Source organism: Pristiophorus japonicus, chromosome 3 (assembly GCF_044704955.1).
Source record: "Pristiophorus japonicus isolate sPriJap1 chromosome 3, sPriJap1.hap1, whole genome shotgun sequence".
Lineage (NCBI taxonomy): Eukaryota > Metazoa > Chordata > Chondrichthyes > Pristiophoridae > Pristiophorus > Pristiophorus japonicus.
In genome coordinates this window covers 270,750,234-270,767,136 of record NC_091979.1, presented here as the reverse complement: position 1 = coordinate 270,767,136, position 16,903 = coordinate 270,750,234, and the positions used below count along the sequence as shown (strand labels likewise).

General features: G+C 45.6%; 1 protein-coding gene across 1 annotated transcript in view; it reads right to left on the bottom strand.

Annotated features, from left to right (window-relative positions):
- adam9b (ADAM metallopeptidase domain 9b) overlaps positions 1 to 16,903 on the bottom strand; it is a 146,927-nt gene that overhangs the window by 115,165 nt on the left and 14,859 nt on the right. Inside the window, exons 3-5 of the mRNA XM_070873997.1 lie at positions 9,157 to 9,248; positions 3,351 to 3,427; positions 19 to 97 (exon numbers count right to left, since the gene is read on the bottom strand). Of these exons, the coding sequence (XP_070730098.1) occupies positions 19 to 97; positions 3,351 to 3,427; positions 9,157 to 9,248 (248 nt within the window). The remainder of the gene's footprint in view (positions 1 to 18; positions 98 to 3,350; positions 3,428 to 9,156; positions 9,249 to 16,903) is intronic.

Below are 16,903 nucleotides of genomic sequence, written 5' to 3'. Positions count from 1 at the left end.
CCACAACCATGCACTTACCCGAATCTTGGGTTGAGATGCCTTCATTTTGCCTTCTTTATCATAAGTATATTGTACAAAATCCTTAGTAATCAGTTTCCTGTAAAATAAAATGTAGATAGTAATGTAGGGTGACCATATGTCCCTGTTTTCTGGGGACAGTCTCTGAATGACAGACTGTATCCCCGGGCATACAATGTCCCCGGAAGAGTCCCCAGTTCAGGAAACTCGTCGCCGAATACGCATGGATTCAAATCAGGAGTCACGTGACCGCGAACTGCTCAGCGGTCTATCAATAAAATGGGCGGGGCTGTGCGACAGGGTGGGTTCTGATTGGTGGGAGGGATGTCAATCTCTTGTTTTCAACCAGCAGAAGGGGTGGACTCACTGAGGGACTTTAATTTATGCAGAGATCGCGTTCTGTGGCTGCAGTACGCAGGCTCCGCCCCCTCCTTCCCTCAACATCCCCCTCCACCCACCGAATCCCTGGATAGTCTTGTGAAATTCAGTTGAAGAGAAATCGACCCCGGAGGCAAAATGTCCGAGTAACGGGAACCGCTGGTAACCGGACTAATGAGCGGTGGCAAGAGACAGGCCATGTGGATGTCCCGGGAGCCAGATTAGAGCGCATACTGCGGCCTTGGTCGCGTGGGTTAGTTTTGGGCTGTGAGGATGGGAGGAGCCGGTGATTGTGGCTGGCAGATGCTGTGAACAGCAGCCATGTTATTCACGCCGAAAGTTCAGGCGCTGCTTTTTGCAGCTTCAGTTTACATCAAAATATCAAAAAATTTGCTTCGCCATGCTGCTCAACCTATATTTTTCGTCCTGGCTACTTTTCAGTGCTCCTACCCTGTGGGTCCCTGGATTTGGTTTAGAAAATATGGTCACCCTAAAGCAATGATAATTATCAGCTTAGGACGTCGACTGATGGCTTACTAGGTAAATGGTGTGCTAAGAAAGAAGGGAGTTGAAATTCAGTTGCAGGCTAATTAGGATGATAATGGCAGTGGGGCGGTAAATTTTGTGCCAGGAAATGGTTTGCGTTTGCAGCCACAAAATTCAGCAGTTGGGCCCTGAGTGTGGAGCGGCACGCTAAGGGAGGCGTTCTAGGGTGCTAGGGTGCTAGGCTGGCTGATCAACTGAAAATCCCGAACTAAAGAGCCAGCCTCGGAGCGCCATAAGAGAGGCTTCCCTGTGAAAAAAAAATCGGCAAAAAAAACACCAAAAACCTTCCCAATACCTTGCTCACTCCACATAAACATAAATCACAAAAAAAAAGTCACACTTACCTCAGGTATTCATTCTTTCCCTCACCGCAGCCAGCTTTCCCCGACGGTCCCACTAGGGCGCGCTACGTGGCATTACGGGTCCCCCAGAAAACAAATTTAAGAACGGTGTCGCAACCGGGAGCGTTGTACACAGGCCCGCCTCTCCCGGGCAGTACTGCTCCGTGCCCCCGCAAAACCGACATCGAATGTCCCAGCGGGACGCTGGAAGCTGGCTGCCCACCCAGAAATTAATTCCGCTGGTCTAAACGCCCCTCTGGAGCATGAACAGAGGCGACCCCGAGGAACTTCCATATATATACAGCATTACCTTTTATGTTATCCGGCTGTCCCAATGCACTTCAAAATCAACAAATTACTTCTGAAATACAGTCATTGTAGTTGTGTTGCATACAGCAAGGTTGAACAAACAGTGATTCGATAAATAACCACAAAAAAAATGCAAAATACTGCAAATATTGAAAATCTGAAACAAAATCAGAAAGTTGTGGAGGAGACACACCCAAATTGCCAATATATGCTCCTGTCGTGCAAAAGTTCTATGCTGGGAAAGCTAATAATCCAAAACTTATCTCATTGTCTCTGAGCTTCATTCATAGCCCAAATGGCTCTGGGATATTAATAGTGCTAGGATTTAACACTGTTCCCACTCCTTCACTACAGCAACTTTGGACAAGGGGATATGGAGCAGTAAAGGCCTTTGAGCCATAATATGTGCCACAGGACTAGAATTATCAAGTGCCTCTTAGACTTTAAAAGCAGAGAAGCACATACTTTGATCTGCATTCTGCAGATTCTCAATCATGAGGTGGAGATGTCAAATTGCCCTTAGGGAACAACCAAAAAAAAAAGAAAGACTTGCAGTTAGATAGCGCCTAACACGACCACCAGACGTCTCAAAGTGCTTTACAGCCAATGAAGTACTTTTAGAGTGTAGTCACTGTTGTAATGTATTTGTAATTTGTAATCTTTCTGTTATTATAAGGGAGGATATTTGCACAATACTTCACTCCACCTTACAGTATTGACGTTTTATAAGTATATAGAGGTAATTTTATGAAATTACGTTCACCCCAAGATTTTTTGTCCATTAAAAATAAATGGACGGAAATCATGGAGTTACGTGTCCAAATACCCAATATACACTGCCAGTGGGCAAGGTCCACCATGAGAATGTGGTGTCGTATAATTAGCTCTTATATTTTTAAGAAATATTTAAAAATCAGTGACCTTTATCTCACGCCAATGAATCAAGCCTACAGTGATTACAGTATTTGAGGTGTGTTATACAGCTAAATGTCTAAGCAGTGAGGAAACAAATACTGCCCATAACAGTGAAGTTTACTTTCTCACAATTTCCTGTCCTCCTCTTCTGATGGCAGTGACTCCACCTACCACACAGTGACTGTACTTTTTTTAAAGCGCTAAGGGGCACTTGATAATTCCAGTCCTGCAGTTCTAGCCAACATTCCTCCTTCAACCGGGTTAACTGGTCTGTCATCTCAGTGCTGTTTATGGGTTCTTGCTGTGTGCAAAAATGTTGGCTCACATAATAATAGTTACTGTGCTTCAAAGTAATTCATTGTATGTGAAGTGCTTTGGGGTATTTCTGAGTGATGTGATGAAGCACTGTATAAATGCAAGGCTACCTTTCTTTATCTCACCTAAATGGCCATTCTTCACATTTGAGCCTAAATCATGCAGATTGACAGATTACTGAAGCATCAGAATCAAACCTGATATTCACACATGTGCATCTTCCAGCAAGAGTCACTGGATAGTGAGAAAACATGTTTTTTCCCCTTCTTTGACTGCAGGGAGTCCAGTTCTAATGCTACCCACCACTGGTACCCTGACTGAAATCATCTAGCGTAGCATAGACCAGAGATGGAAACAGCAAACCTGGTCTTTATGACTCAGTATCAATCTCAGTACAGTGCGTTTACCCAGTGAATCATCATGGTGGGATAATTATCCAACATTTTAGAATTATTTAAATTCTAGATTTACATACACCCACAAAAAGAATAACAATAAAATGACGAACAAATTATTACCAATACTTACTTGTTCCTTTCCAGTTTTAATATATAGACTTCACCTTCCAAATCAATTGAATAAGACACTTGATCCATCCATTTTTCCTGCAATAGTAATAAAATTAATTTTAATGCTTAAATAGATTACAAAAGACTAATTCTGTGTTGTATGTTTTATTATTTAAGTATCATTTTAGTAGTAGCAACTTGGATTTCTATAGCACTTTTAACATAGAAATACTCTAAGTCCAAAGACGAGTTGCATAGAACATCAAACATCTGTGGGAAGTTCAGAGAGATAACCAAAGGCTTGTTCGAAAAGCTAGACTTTAAGTAAGCTTTTAATGCTTTAAAGCTAACAAAGCTAGATAGTACAGTAAGCTGTTACAAAGCTAGGTGGGACAGTAAGCTGTCAGGAGAACACAAAGAGTCTAAAAGGATATAGATAAGACTAAGTGAGTGGGCGGTAAGGTGACAGGTGGAATATAATGTAGGGAAATGTCAGGTTATTTACTTTGGTAGGAAGAATAGAAAATCAGAATATTTTTTAAATGGTGAGAAACTTTTAAATGTTGGTGTTTAGAGAGATGTGGGTGGCCTCGTGCAAGAAACACAGAAGACTAGCATGCAGGTACAGCAAGCAATAAGGAAGGCAAAAGGCATGCTAGCCTTTATTGCAACGGGGTTGGACTATAACAGTAAGTCTTGCCACAATTGTACAGGGCCTAGGCGAAACCACACCTGGAATATTGTGCACAGTTTTGGTCTCCTTATCTAAAGAAGGATATCATTGCCTTGGAGGCAGTACAATGGAGATTCATTAGATTGTTCCTAGGATGAGAGGGCTGTCGTATGATGAGAGATTGTATAGAATGGGCTTACATTCTCTGGAGTTTAGAAGAACGAGAGGTGATCTAATTGAAACATACAAGATTCTGAAGGAGATTGACATCATCATCATAGGCAGTCCCTCGAAATCGAGGCAGACTTGCTTCACTCTAAAAATTAGTTCTTACGTGACTGAACAGTCCAATACGGGAATTACAGGTGGGACAGACAGTCGTTGGAGGAAAGGGTGGGTGGGGAGTCTGGTTTTCCGCATGCTGCTTCCGCTGCTTGCGCTTGGTTTCTGCATGCTCTCAGCGACGAGACTCGAGATGCCCAGCGCCCTCCCAGATGCATTTCCTCCACTTCGGGTGGTCTTTGGCCAGGACTCCCAGGTGTCGGTGGGGAGGTTACATTTTATCAAGGAGGCTTTGAGGGTGTCCTTGAAACGTTTCCTCTGCTCACCTTAGGCTCGCTTGCCGTGTAGGAGTTCAGAGTAGAGCGCTTACTTTGGGAGCCTTGTGTCAGGCATGCGAACAATGTGGCCCGCCCAGCAGAGCTGGTTGAGTGTGGTCAGTGCTTCGATGCTGGGGATGTTGGCCTGGTCAAAGACGCTAACGTTGGTGCATCTGTCCTCCCAGGGGATTTTCAGGATCTTGGTTGTTTCCCCTGGATGGAGTGTCTAGAACTAGGGAACATAGGCTCAGGATAAGGGGTAGGCCATTTAAGACCGAGATGAGGAGGAATTTCTTCCCTCAGAGGGTTGTGAATCTTTGGAATTCTCTGTCCCAGAGGACTGTGGTTGCTGAGGTCTTTGAGTATATTCAAGGCTGAGATAGATAGATATTTCGACTCTAAGGGAATCAAGGGATATGGAGACCGGCAGGAAAGTGGAGTTGAGTTTGATGATCAGCCATGATCTTATTAAATGGTGAAGCAGACTCAAGGGCCATATGGCCTACTCCTGCTTTTATTTCTTATGTTATTATGTTAATAGAGAAGAGAAGGGGACAGAGGCGGATGTAGTCAGAGAAGGAGCTAGAGAGAGTAAGCCTGAAATAATTAAAGCCCAATAGGAAGTAGATGGAGAGGACTATACATAGAAGATGCACTGGAGGAGATGTGAGACTGGAGGCATATCTCACTTACACTTGCACTATCCCATTTACACTTTAACATAATTATATTTCAAGGCAGATTGCTTTTCACGCTAGTTACTCATTACTGTTGTAACATGTTGGAACTCCATTACAATGTTTAAGCTCTCGCTGCTGTATAACGTTTCATTGGCAGTATTAATTCAATCTCATCATCATCATAGACAGTCCCTCAAAACGAGGATGACTTGCTTCCACGCCAAAAAAGGATGAGTTCACAGGTGTTTCAATAAAGGACCTAATATTCCAGGTCCTGAACTACATAGAGTAAGGTGGAAGATGCCTGTGCGTGGATTTTTTTAACATGTGGTGGTCGTTGCACATCAGCCACCACACAGACCTGACAGAGCTAGGTCTTGGTCCAGTAGCAAGGATTAACCAAGACAACTGAAGATCTGCTCTGCTGCACGGACCTAGTGCGCACACATATCACAGTGTGGGCTGGTCCGTGCTGCCTTTTGGCCCCGAACTCGTGCCTCTCCTGGGCCCCGATCACATCCCTCTACGAACTCTTGCCACTCCCTTCGCCCCGACCTTGCCACTCCTGCTGTACCTGCCCACGCTCCAATCAGCGATCTGGACCTTGATGATGTCCCACTTCGCTGCCCGTCGTCCTCCTGCACCAGCTCGCGCTGTACCTTGCAGTGTTACGCCGCCATGCTGACCATGGCCACCGCTCGCCGCTCCTTTTATGGCCCCAACCTGCCGCTGATATCTCTCGCAGGTCGGGTTCGCCACGCTGCCCATGAGACGCACCGCTCCTTTTGATCAAGTCTAGGTCATTGATGTATACCACAAAAAGCAAGGGACCTAGCACTGAGCCCTGTGAAACCCCACTGGAAACAGCCTTCCAATCACAAAAACACCCATCAACCATTATCCCCTGCTGCCTGCCTTTCAGCCAATTTTGGATCCAACTTGCCACTTTGCCCTGGATCCCATGGGCTTTTACTTTCGTGATCAGTCTGCCATGTGGGACCTTATCAAAAGCCTTGCTGAAATCCATATACACTACATCAAATGCACGACTACCCTCATCGACCTCCTTGTTACCTCCTCAAAAAATTCAATCCAGTTAGTCAGACACGATCTTTCCTTAACACATCTGTGCTGACTGTTCTTGATTAATCTGTGTCTTTCTAAATGAAGATTTATCCTGTCCTTCAGAATTCTTTCCAATAATTTTCCCACCACCGAGGTTAGGCTAACTGACCTGTAATTACTCAGTCTATCCCTTTCTCCCTTCTTAAACAAAGGTACCACATTAGGAGTCCTCCAGTCCTACGGCACCTCACCTGTAGCCAGAGAGGACTGGAAAATGATGGTCAGAACCTCTGCTATTTCCTCTTTTGCTTCGCTTAGCAGCCTAGGATACATTTCATCTGGGCTTTGGGACTTATTCACTTTCAAAGCTACTAAACCCCTTAATACCCCCTCTCTCACTATGTTTACTTCATCTAATATTTCACACTCCTCCTCTACCACAGCAATGTCTGCATTGTCCCTCTCCTTTGTGAAAACAGACACAAGGTATTCATTAAGAACCATATCCACATCTCCCGTCTCCACACACAGATTACCCTCATGGTCTCTAATAGGCCCCACCCTTTCTTTCGTTATCCTCTTGCTCTTAACATATTTATAACACATCTTTGAATTTTCCTTGATTTTACTTGTCAAGAATTTTTCATTCTCTCTTTGCTTTCCGAATATCCTTTTTAATTTCACCCCTGCACTTTCTATACTCCTCCAGAAATTCTGCTGTATTTAGCCCTCGGTATCTGTTATGTGCTTCCCTTTTTTTCTTTATCCTCCGCTGTATATCCCTAGACATCCAGGGGGCTCTAGATTTGTTAGTCCCACCCTTTTTCCTTAAGAGCACTTGTTTGGCCTGAACCCTCCAGATCTCCTCCTTGAATGCCTCCCACTGCTCTGACATTGATATTTACCTTCAAGTAGCTGTTTCCAGTCCACTTTGGCCAAATCACCTCTCAGCTTAGCAAAGTTAGCTTTTCCCCAATTTAGAACTTTTATTCCTGGTCTATCCTTGTCCTTTTCCATAACTACCTTAAATCTAACTTGATTATGGTCATTGGCACCTAAATGCTCTCCCACTGTGTTCTCTCCAAATATGTGCCCTTAAAGAAAAAGGGTGGGACTAACAAATCCAGAGCCCCCTTGGATCTACAGGGTAGGACAGCCAGGCCTCGGATCACTTACCATCTTACTGAAGGGCGCTGCTCAGCGCCGAGCTTACGGCCCGCATCTCGCTGTAGGCAATTGGCTCATACAGCAGTCTCCATTCATCTTGAGCCTCCTTACCAATGGACGAAGACCTTGCTCAGCATCTTCCACCCTTCAATATGAAGTTCGGGACCTGGAACATCAGGACCATCATGGACAATTCCAACAGCGACAGGCCGGAACACCGCACCGCCATAGTTGCCCAGGAACTTAGACGCTTCAATGTCGACATCGCTGCCCTAAGCAAGACCCAGCGGGCAGGGGAAGGTCAGCTCAAGGAACAAGGTGGAGGTTACACTTTCTTCTGGAAAGGGAAACCAGAGGAAGAATGTCGCCTCCATGGAGTCGGTTTTGCTATCAAGACCGAGCTGGTCGACCGCCTCAGAGACTCCTCCTGCGGGATTAGCAAACGTCTTATGACTCTCCGACTCACCCTATCCCGGAACCAGTGCGCCACAGTCATCAGCGCTTACGCCCCAACACTCAATGCAACAGATGAGACCAAAGAGGATTTTTACTCTAGCCTCGAAAAATCCCTGTCCCGCGTCCCAACGGACGACAAATTGATCCTCCTCGGCGACTTCAACGCCAGGGTCAGCAAGGACACAGCCCTCTTGGGAGACGTGATTGGCAGAGAGGGGATAGGGAAAACCAATTCCAGCAGTACCCTGCTCCTGACAAAATGCCTAGAGCACGACCTTGTCATCACTAACACCTTGCTCCACCAGAGGGACAAGTACAAGGCATCGTGGCAACATCATTGCTCCAAACACTGGCACCTGCTCGACTATGTCATCATCTGAGCCAGGGATCACAAGGATGTGCGCATCACCGGTGCCATGACAGGAGCTGACGACTGCTGGACTGACCGTCGCCTAATCCGTTTCATCATCAACATCAACATAGTCCAAAAACGGCGATGGCAGCAGAAGCAATGCTGCAAAAAGGTTAATGCCGGGGCACTCAAAGACCCAACTAAGAGAGCCCTATACAGCTAACGCCTCACTGCTAACCTGGCGACCCTTGATGACCCCAAGACGCAGGATGCCCATGGCGCTTGGTCTGCCCTCCAGGCTAAAATAACCAATGCCTGCGAAGAGACGCTCAGTCACTCAACCAGGAAACACCAGGACTGGTTTGATGAGAATGACCAGGAGATCCAAGACCTAATAAATCGCAAGCGCAGGGCATTTCTGAACCTAAAAACAACCCAACTCGGGAGCAGCAAAGCAGCATTACAGACAGCTTAAGGCCGAGGCCCAACAAAAAACCTGGGACCTAAAGAATAGATGATGGGTGGAGAAAGCACAGCAGCTATCTGACAGCCATCCATATAGAAGACACCAATGTTGCATTCTATACATTTGATATCACTCTACGGAACCAAGAGACTCAGTGATTTGGAAAATCTCTGTTATGAAAATGTGAACTGTTGACGATATTCCTTGGCACTGACATCATTCTTTTAACATTTAACTGTACCATATATATAATGAAACTGAATAACAATGAAAATTAGGAATATTTATATGAATTGCAAAAATCCAAAATGCAAAAAGGAATGAGTCTTACAGGTTACACAACATGTTAAGTGAAGGCAGCACCTACCTGGCCAGCATGTTGTTTCTGCCATTCCCTTATAAGTTTAGGAATAGTGATTTCATAGGCAGAAAGCTTAGACGTCTGGTGGGAAGATGCATCTAATCAAATAAAACAAAAAAAAATCAAGATTTTATTATGATTTGAGCAACTATCAAATTGCAGCCACTGCCCTAAAGCCCATTACTGGTTAATAATTGATGTTCCAGGAATGTACCTGTATTTTAAAATGAAACTCACAATCAATGCAAAATAATTAAATCGTTTCAGTGGCTATAACGCACTCTAGCTCATGTATCATGCTGTAAGACAGTAATACACTGAGGAAATAACATTGTGCCAATTTATCAATGCTGTCCCAAAATCAAGACATATTTCAAAACATACTAGTGGAAATTATGGTGGGCGAAATGACAGTGTTCACAATTGATTTGCAAGTTCTGATCACAAGCGATGCTAAAGAAAGAACTTACATTTGTATAGCGCCTTTCACAACCTCAGGCTAAAGTGTTTTACAGCCAACGAAGTACTTTCCAAGTGTAGTCACTGCCAATGTTCCCTGTAAGCTGCGCTTTGTTCTGCGTGGCTGGTTTCTTTTTTTTAATTCATTCTCGGGATGTGAGCATCGCTGGCAAGGTCAGCATTTACTGCTCATCCCTAATTGTCCCTGAGAAGATGGTGGTGAGCCACCTTCTTGAACCACTGCAGTCCGTGTGGTGAAGGTACTCCCACGGTGCTGTTCGGGAAGAAGTTCCAGGATTTTGACCCAGCGACAATGAAGGAACACCAATATATTTCCAAGTCAGGATAGTGTGTGACTTGGAGGGGAACTTGGAGGTGATGGTATTCACCTGCTGCCCTTGTCCTTCTAGGTGGTAGAGGTCGCAGGTTTGGAAGGTGCTGCCGAAGAAGCCTTGGCGAGTTGCTGCAGTGCATCTTGTAGATAATAATAACTTTTATTTATATGGCGCCTTTAAAGTAGTAAAACGTCCCAAGGCACTTCACAACAGTCACAACACATTAGATATTCACAAGGGAGGGAAAGCGAGGAAAAGTGGAGAAGGAAGTGTAAAGGAGGTAAAAGGCTTGGGTCTGAAGCGGCAGCTAAAATGCACACACAGACAGACACAGGCAAAAAAACAAAAAAAAAGAAATTCAAATTACATTGTAAATAACACAATAAGGAGTATACAATAATAAAATTAATATAAAAACTAATTATAATTAAACAAAATTAAATAATATATACAATAATTATAAATTAAGTTAAAATTAGTAAATCAGCAATTGAAACAAATTAAATCGTATTTTAGCTTTCTTTAAAATTCATTCCTTGTCCATTGATTCAATTAATATACAAGAACCATTTATTGCCTACCATCCTTGTGATGTCATAATGTCATTATTTTTTAAGTTCACATTTTGTCTCCTTGACAGGATCTGTTATGGCTCTAGGCTCATGCTGCCTCCGATGTCAGGGAGCAGCTTTTTTTCAAACTCCCTCCAGCTGCTGTGGGATCACGCTGCCTCTGCTGTCAGGGACCAGCTTTTTAAAAAAAAACTCCCTCCAGCTGCTCCAGGCTCATGCTGCCTCCGTTGTCAGGGACCAACTTTTGAAAAAAAAACTCCCTCCAGCTGCTCCAGGCTCGAGCTCCCTCCGTTGTCAGAGAGAAGCTTTGTTTTAAAACTCCCTCCAGCTGCTCCAGGCTTGTGCTGCCTCCATTGTCAGGAAGCAGCATTTTTTTGAAACTCCCTCCAGCTGCTCCAGGCTCACGCTGCCTCCGTTGTCAGGGAGCAGCTCCAGCTGCTCCAGGCTCACGCTGCCTCCGTTGTCAGGGAGCAGCTCCAGCTGCTCCAGGCTCATGCTGCCTCTGTTGTCAGGGAGCAGCTCCAGCTGCTCCAGGCTCGAGCGGCCTCTGTTGTCAGGGAGCAGCTTTTTTTGAAACAGATGGTACACACTGCAGCCATGCTGTGCCGGGGATGGAGGGGGTGAATGTTTACAGTGGTGGATGGGGTGCCAATCAAGCGGGCTGTTTTGTCCTGGATGGTGTCGAGCTTCTTGAGTGTTGTTGGAGCTGCACTCATCTAGACAAGTGGAGAGTATTCCATCACACTCCTGACTTATGCCTTGTAGATAGTGGAAAGGCTTCGGGGAACGAGGAGGTGAGACACTTGCCACAGAATACCCAGCCTCTGACCTGCTCTTATTGCCACAATATTTATGTGGCTGGTCCAGTTAAGTTCCTGGTCAATGGTAACCCCCAGGATGTTGATGGTGGGGGATTCAACGATGGTAATGCTGTTGAATGTCAAGGGTTAGACTCTCCCTTATTGGAGATAGTCATTGCCTGAAACTTGTGTGGCGCGAATGTTACTTGCCACTTATCAGCCCAAGCCTGAATGTCGTCCAGGTCTTGCTGCATGTGGGCATGGAATGCTCCATTATCTGAGGAGTTGTGAATGGCACTGAACACTGTGCAATCATCAGCAAACATTCCCACTTCCGACCTTATGATGGAGGGAAGGTCATTGGTGAAGCAGCTGAAGATGGTTGGGCCTAGGACACTACTCTGAGGAACTCCTGCAGCGATGTTCTGGGCCTATGATTATTGATCTCCGACCACCACAATTATCTTCCTTTGTGCTAGGCATGACTGGGAAATTTTCCACATTGTTGGATAGATGTCAGTGTTGTAGCTGTACTGGAACAGCTTGGCTAGAGAGGTGTGGCTAGTTCTCGAGCACAAATCTTCAGCACAACAGCAGGGATGTTGGCGGGCCCGTAGCCTTTGCTATATCCAGTGCGCTCAGCTGTTTCTTGATATATAAGTGGAGTGATTCGAATTGGCTGAAGATTGGTTTCTGTGATGCTGGGGGCCTCAGGAGGAGGCTGTTGTGGATCACCTACTCGGCACCTGGTTGAAAATGGTTGTAAACGTCTTGTCTTTTGCATTTGCGTGCTGGGCTCCGCCGTCATTGAGGATGGGGATATTCATGGAGCCTCCTCCTCCCATTAGTTGTTTAATGATCCACCACCATTAACAACTGGATGAGTGGTCCCTTTAAATATCTGCACATGTGCAGTATTTACAATGTAAAAGCTTTCAGGTTACAGCGGCCACGCGCACGTGCACCTTAGCGAGAACACTGGTTACTACTGTAATGTAGGAAATGTGGCAGCCTATTTGCACACAGCAATGTTCCACAAACAGTAATGAGATAATGTCCAGATAATCTATTTTAGTGATGTTGGTTGAGGGATCAATGTTGGCCAGGACACCAGGAATAACTCCCCTGCTCTGCTTTGAAACTGTGCCATTGGATCTTTTAGAGTCACCTGAGAGGGCAGGTGTAACATCTCATCTGAAAGACAGCAGCTCGGGCAGTGCAGCATTCCTTCACTACTGCAGTAAAGTGTCAGCCTTGATTTTGTGCTCAAGTTTCATGCTCCACAAAATAATTTGGTCAGGAGTGATGTCTGGATTTATTTCTCTGCATTTTAAGGTAAAATATCATACCCTATTAGGCCAGTAATAATGACAACCAACACAGCTTCAGAAAGGAAAAATCTTGTTCATCCAACCTCTAACTTGTTTGGAGAAGTGACATTAAAAGTAGAACGTGGAAAGTTTTAATTAAATTGACTAAATGACTTTTACAAAATTTGGCACAAAGACTTTGCTTAACCTTACCAACAACAACAACTTGTAGCTACTTAGTGTCTTTAATGTAGTAAAACGTCCCAAGGTGCTTCACAGAAGCATTTTTAGACAAAATTTGACACCGAGCCACATAAGAAGATATTAGGATGGGTGTTGAAAAGCTTGGTCAAAGAGGCAGGTCTTAAGGAGCATCTTAAAGGAGGAGATAGAGGTAGCGAGGCAGAGAGGTTTATGGAGAGAATTCCAGAGCTTAGGCCGAGACAGCTGAAGGCTTAGCTACCAATGGTGAGGCGAAGGAAATCGTGGATGCACAAGAGGCCAGAATTGGAGAATCGCAGAGTTCTCAGAGGATATAGGTCTGGAGGAGGTTACAGAGATAGGGAGGGGTGAGGCCAGGGAGAGATTTGAAAATTAGGATGAGAATTTTAAATTTGAGGCATTGTTGGACAGGGAACCAAAGTAGGTTGGCGAACATAAGGGTGATGGGTGAACAGGACTTGGTGTGAGTTAGAACACAGGCAGCAGTTTCAGATTAGCTCAAGTTTACGGAGGGTGGAAGATGGGATGCCAGCCAGGAGACGATTGGAATAGTCGAGTCTGGAGGGAACAAAATCATGGGAGTTCAAGGAGGCTCGGGAGTTTGGGGTCAGAAAGGCCTATAAAAGGCCCATCAGTCACAGTTGGGGAGCGGGAGTTCGAGGTGGCTTGGGAGTTCGTGGTCGGAGAGCCTATAAAAGGCCCATCAGTCACAGTCGGGGAGCGGGAGTTCGAGGAGGCTCTGGAGTTTGTAGTTGGAGAGGCCTATAAAAGGCCCATCAGTCACAGTCAGGGAGCGGGAGTTCGAGGAGGCTCAGGGGCTCATGGTCGGAGAGGCCTATAAAAGGCCCATCAGTCACAGTCAGGGAGCGGGAGTTCGAGAAGGCTCAGGAGTTTGTGGTCGGAGAGCCTATAAAAGGCCCATCAGTCACAGTCGGGGAGCGGGAGTTCGAGGAGGCTCTGGAGTTCGTGGTCGGAGAGACCTATAAAAGGCCCGTCAGTCACAGTCAGGGAGCGGGAGTTCGAGAAGGCTCAGGAGTTTGTGGTCGGAGAGCCTATAAAAGGCCCATCAGTCACAGTCGGGGAGCGGGAGTTCGAGAAGGCTCTGGAGTTCGTGGTCGGAGAGACCTATAAAAGGCCCGTCAGTCACAGTCGGGGAGCGGGAGTTCGAGGAGGCTCAGGAGTTTGTGCTTGGAGAGCCTATAAAAGGCCCATCAGTCACAGTCGGGGAGTGGGAGTTCGAGGAGGCTCTGGAGTTCATAGTTGGAGAGGCCTATAAAAGGCCCATCAGTCACAGTGGAGGAGCAGAAGTTCGAGGAGACTCGGGAGTTCGTGGTTGGAGAAGAGGCCAGCCGGTGCAGCTGCAGCAGGGAGAGAAGGCAAAAAGTAGAAAGAAATCGAAAGGTGACGTCACAGCCAAGGAGGTAAGTGATTGGCTGGTGATTGGTAAGTAGTTTTTCTTTTTCTTTTCTTTATCAGTAAGTAACCTTTTAGCATTGTTGTTGCCAAATTAAGTTAATCTAAGGATTAAGTCATGGCAGGAAAGCTCGGACAAGTGTTATGTTCCTCCTGTAATATGTGGGAAGTCAGGGACGCTTCCAGTGTCACTGACGACTACATGTGCGGGAAGTGCATCCGCCTGCAGCACCTGACAGACCGCATTGCGCACTGGAGCTGTGGGTGGATTTACTCTGGAGCTTCCATGATGCTGAGAATGACGTGAATAGCACGTTTTGTGAGTTGGCCACACCACAGATAAAGGGTACACAGACAGATAGGGTATGGGTGACCAACAGGAAGAGCAGTGGAAGGAAGGTAGTGCAGGGGTCCCCTGCAGTCATCCCCCTGCAAAACAGATACACCGTTTTGGGTACTGTTGAGGGGGATGACTCATCAGGGGAGAGCAGCAGCAGCCAAGTTCATGGCACCATGGGTGGCTCCGCTGCACAGGAGGGCAGGAAAAAGAGTGGGTGAGCTATAATGATAGGGGATTCTATTGTAAGGGGAATAGATAGACGTTTCTGCGGCCGCAACCGAGACTCCAGGATGGTATGTTGCCTCCCTGGTGCAAGGGTCAAGGATGTCTCGGAGCAGGTGCAAGACATTTTGAAGAGGGAGGGTGAACAGCCAGTTGTCGTAGTGCATATAGGTACCAATGATATAGGTAAAATAAGAGATGAGGTCCTACAAGCTGAATTCAGGGAGCTAGGAGCTAAATTAAAAAGTAGCACCTCAAAAGTAGTAATCTCAGGATTGCTACCAGTGCCACGTGCTAGTCAGAGTAGGAATCGCAGGATAGCTCAGATGAATACGTGGCTTGAGGAGTGTTGCAGAAGGGAGGGGTTAAAATTCCTGGGACATTGGAACAGGTTCTGGGGGAAGTGGGACCAGTACAAACCGGGCGGTCTGCGTCTGGACAGGACTGGAACCAGTGTCCTAGGGGAAATGTTTGCTAGTGCTGTTGGAGAGGGGTTAAACTAATATAGCAGGGGGATGGGAACCTATGCAAGGAGACAAAGGGAAGTAGAAGGGGAGCAGAAGCAAAAGATGGAAAGGAGAATAGTAAAAGTGCAGGGCAGAGAAATCCAAGGCAAAAATCCAAAAGGGCCACATTACAGCAAAATTCTAAAGGGGCAAAGGCTGTTAATAAGACAAGCCTGAAGCCTCTGTGCCTCAATGCGAGGAGTATTCAGAATAAGGTGGACGAATTAACTGCACAGATAGCAGTTAACGGATATGATGTAATTGGCATCACGGAGACATAGCTCCAGAGTGACCAAGGCTGGGAACTCATCATACAGGGGTATTCAATATTTAGGAAGGAGAGACAGAAAGGAAAAGGAGTTGGGGTGGCGTTGCTGGTTAAAGAGGAAATTAATGCAATAGTAAGGAAGAACATTAGCTTGGATGAGGTGGAATCGGTATGGGTGGAGCTACGGAATACCAAAGGGCAGAAAACGCTAGTGGGAGTTGTGTACATACCACCAAACAGTAGTAGTGAGGTTGGGGACAGCATCAAACAAGAAATTAGTGATGCGTGCAATAAAGGTACAGCAGTTATCATGGGTGACTTTAATCTACATACTGATTGAGCTAACCAAACTGGTGGCAATGCAGTGGAGGAGAATTTTCTGGAGTGTATTAGGGATGGTTTCCTAGACCAATATGTCGAGGAGCCAACTAGAGGGCTGGCCATCCGAGACTGGGTGATGTGTAATGAGAAAGGACTAATTAACAATCTTATTGTGTGAGGCCCCTTGAGGAAGAGTGACCATAATATGGTAGAATTCTTTATTAAAATGGAGAGTGACACAGTTAATTCAGAGACTAGGGTCCTGAACTTAAGGAAAGGTAACTTCGATGGTATGAGATGTCAATTGGCTAGAATAGACTGGCGAGTGATACTGAAAGGGTTGACGGTGAATAGGCAATGGCAAACATTTAAAGATTACATGGATGAACTTCAACAATTTTACATCCCTGTCTGGAGTAAAAATAAAACGGGGAAGGTGGCTCAACCGTGGCTAACAAGGGAAATTAAGGATAGTGTTAAAGCCAAGGAAGAGGCATATAAATTGGCCAGAAAAAGCAGCAAACCTGAGGACTGGGAGAATTTTGTAATACAGCAGAGGAGGACAAAGGGTTTAATTAGGAGGGGGAAAATAGAGTAAAAGAGGAAGCTTGCTGGGAACATAAAAACTGACTGCAAAAGCTTCTATAGATATGGGAAGAGAAACAGATTAGTGAAAACAAACGTAGGTCCCTTGCAGTCAGATTTAGGTGAATTTATAATAGGGAACAAAGAAATGGAGAACCAGTTAAACCAGATCTGTCTTCACGAAGGAAGACATGATAATCTTCCGGAAATACTAGGGGACCGAGGGTCTAGTGGGAAGGAGGAACTGAAGGAAATCCTTATTAGGCGGGAAATTGTGTTAGGGAAATTGATGGGATAGGCCGATAAATCCCTAGGGCCTGATAGTCTGTATCCCAGAGTACTTAAGATAGTAGCCCTAGAAATAGTGGATGCATTGGTGATCATTTTCCAACAGTCTATC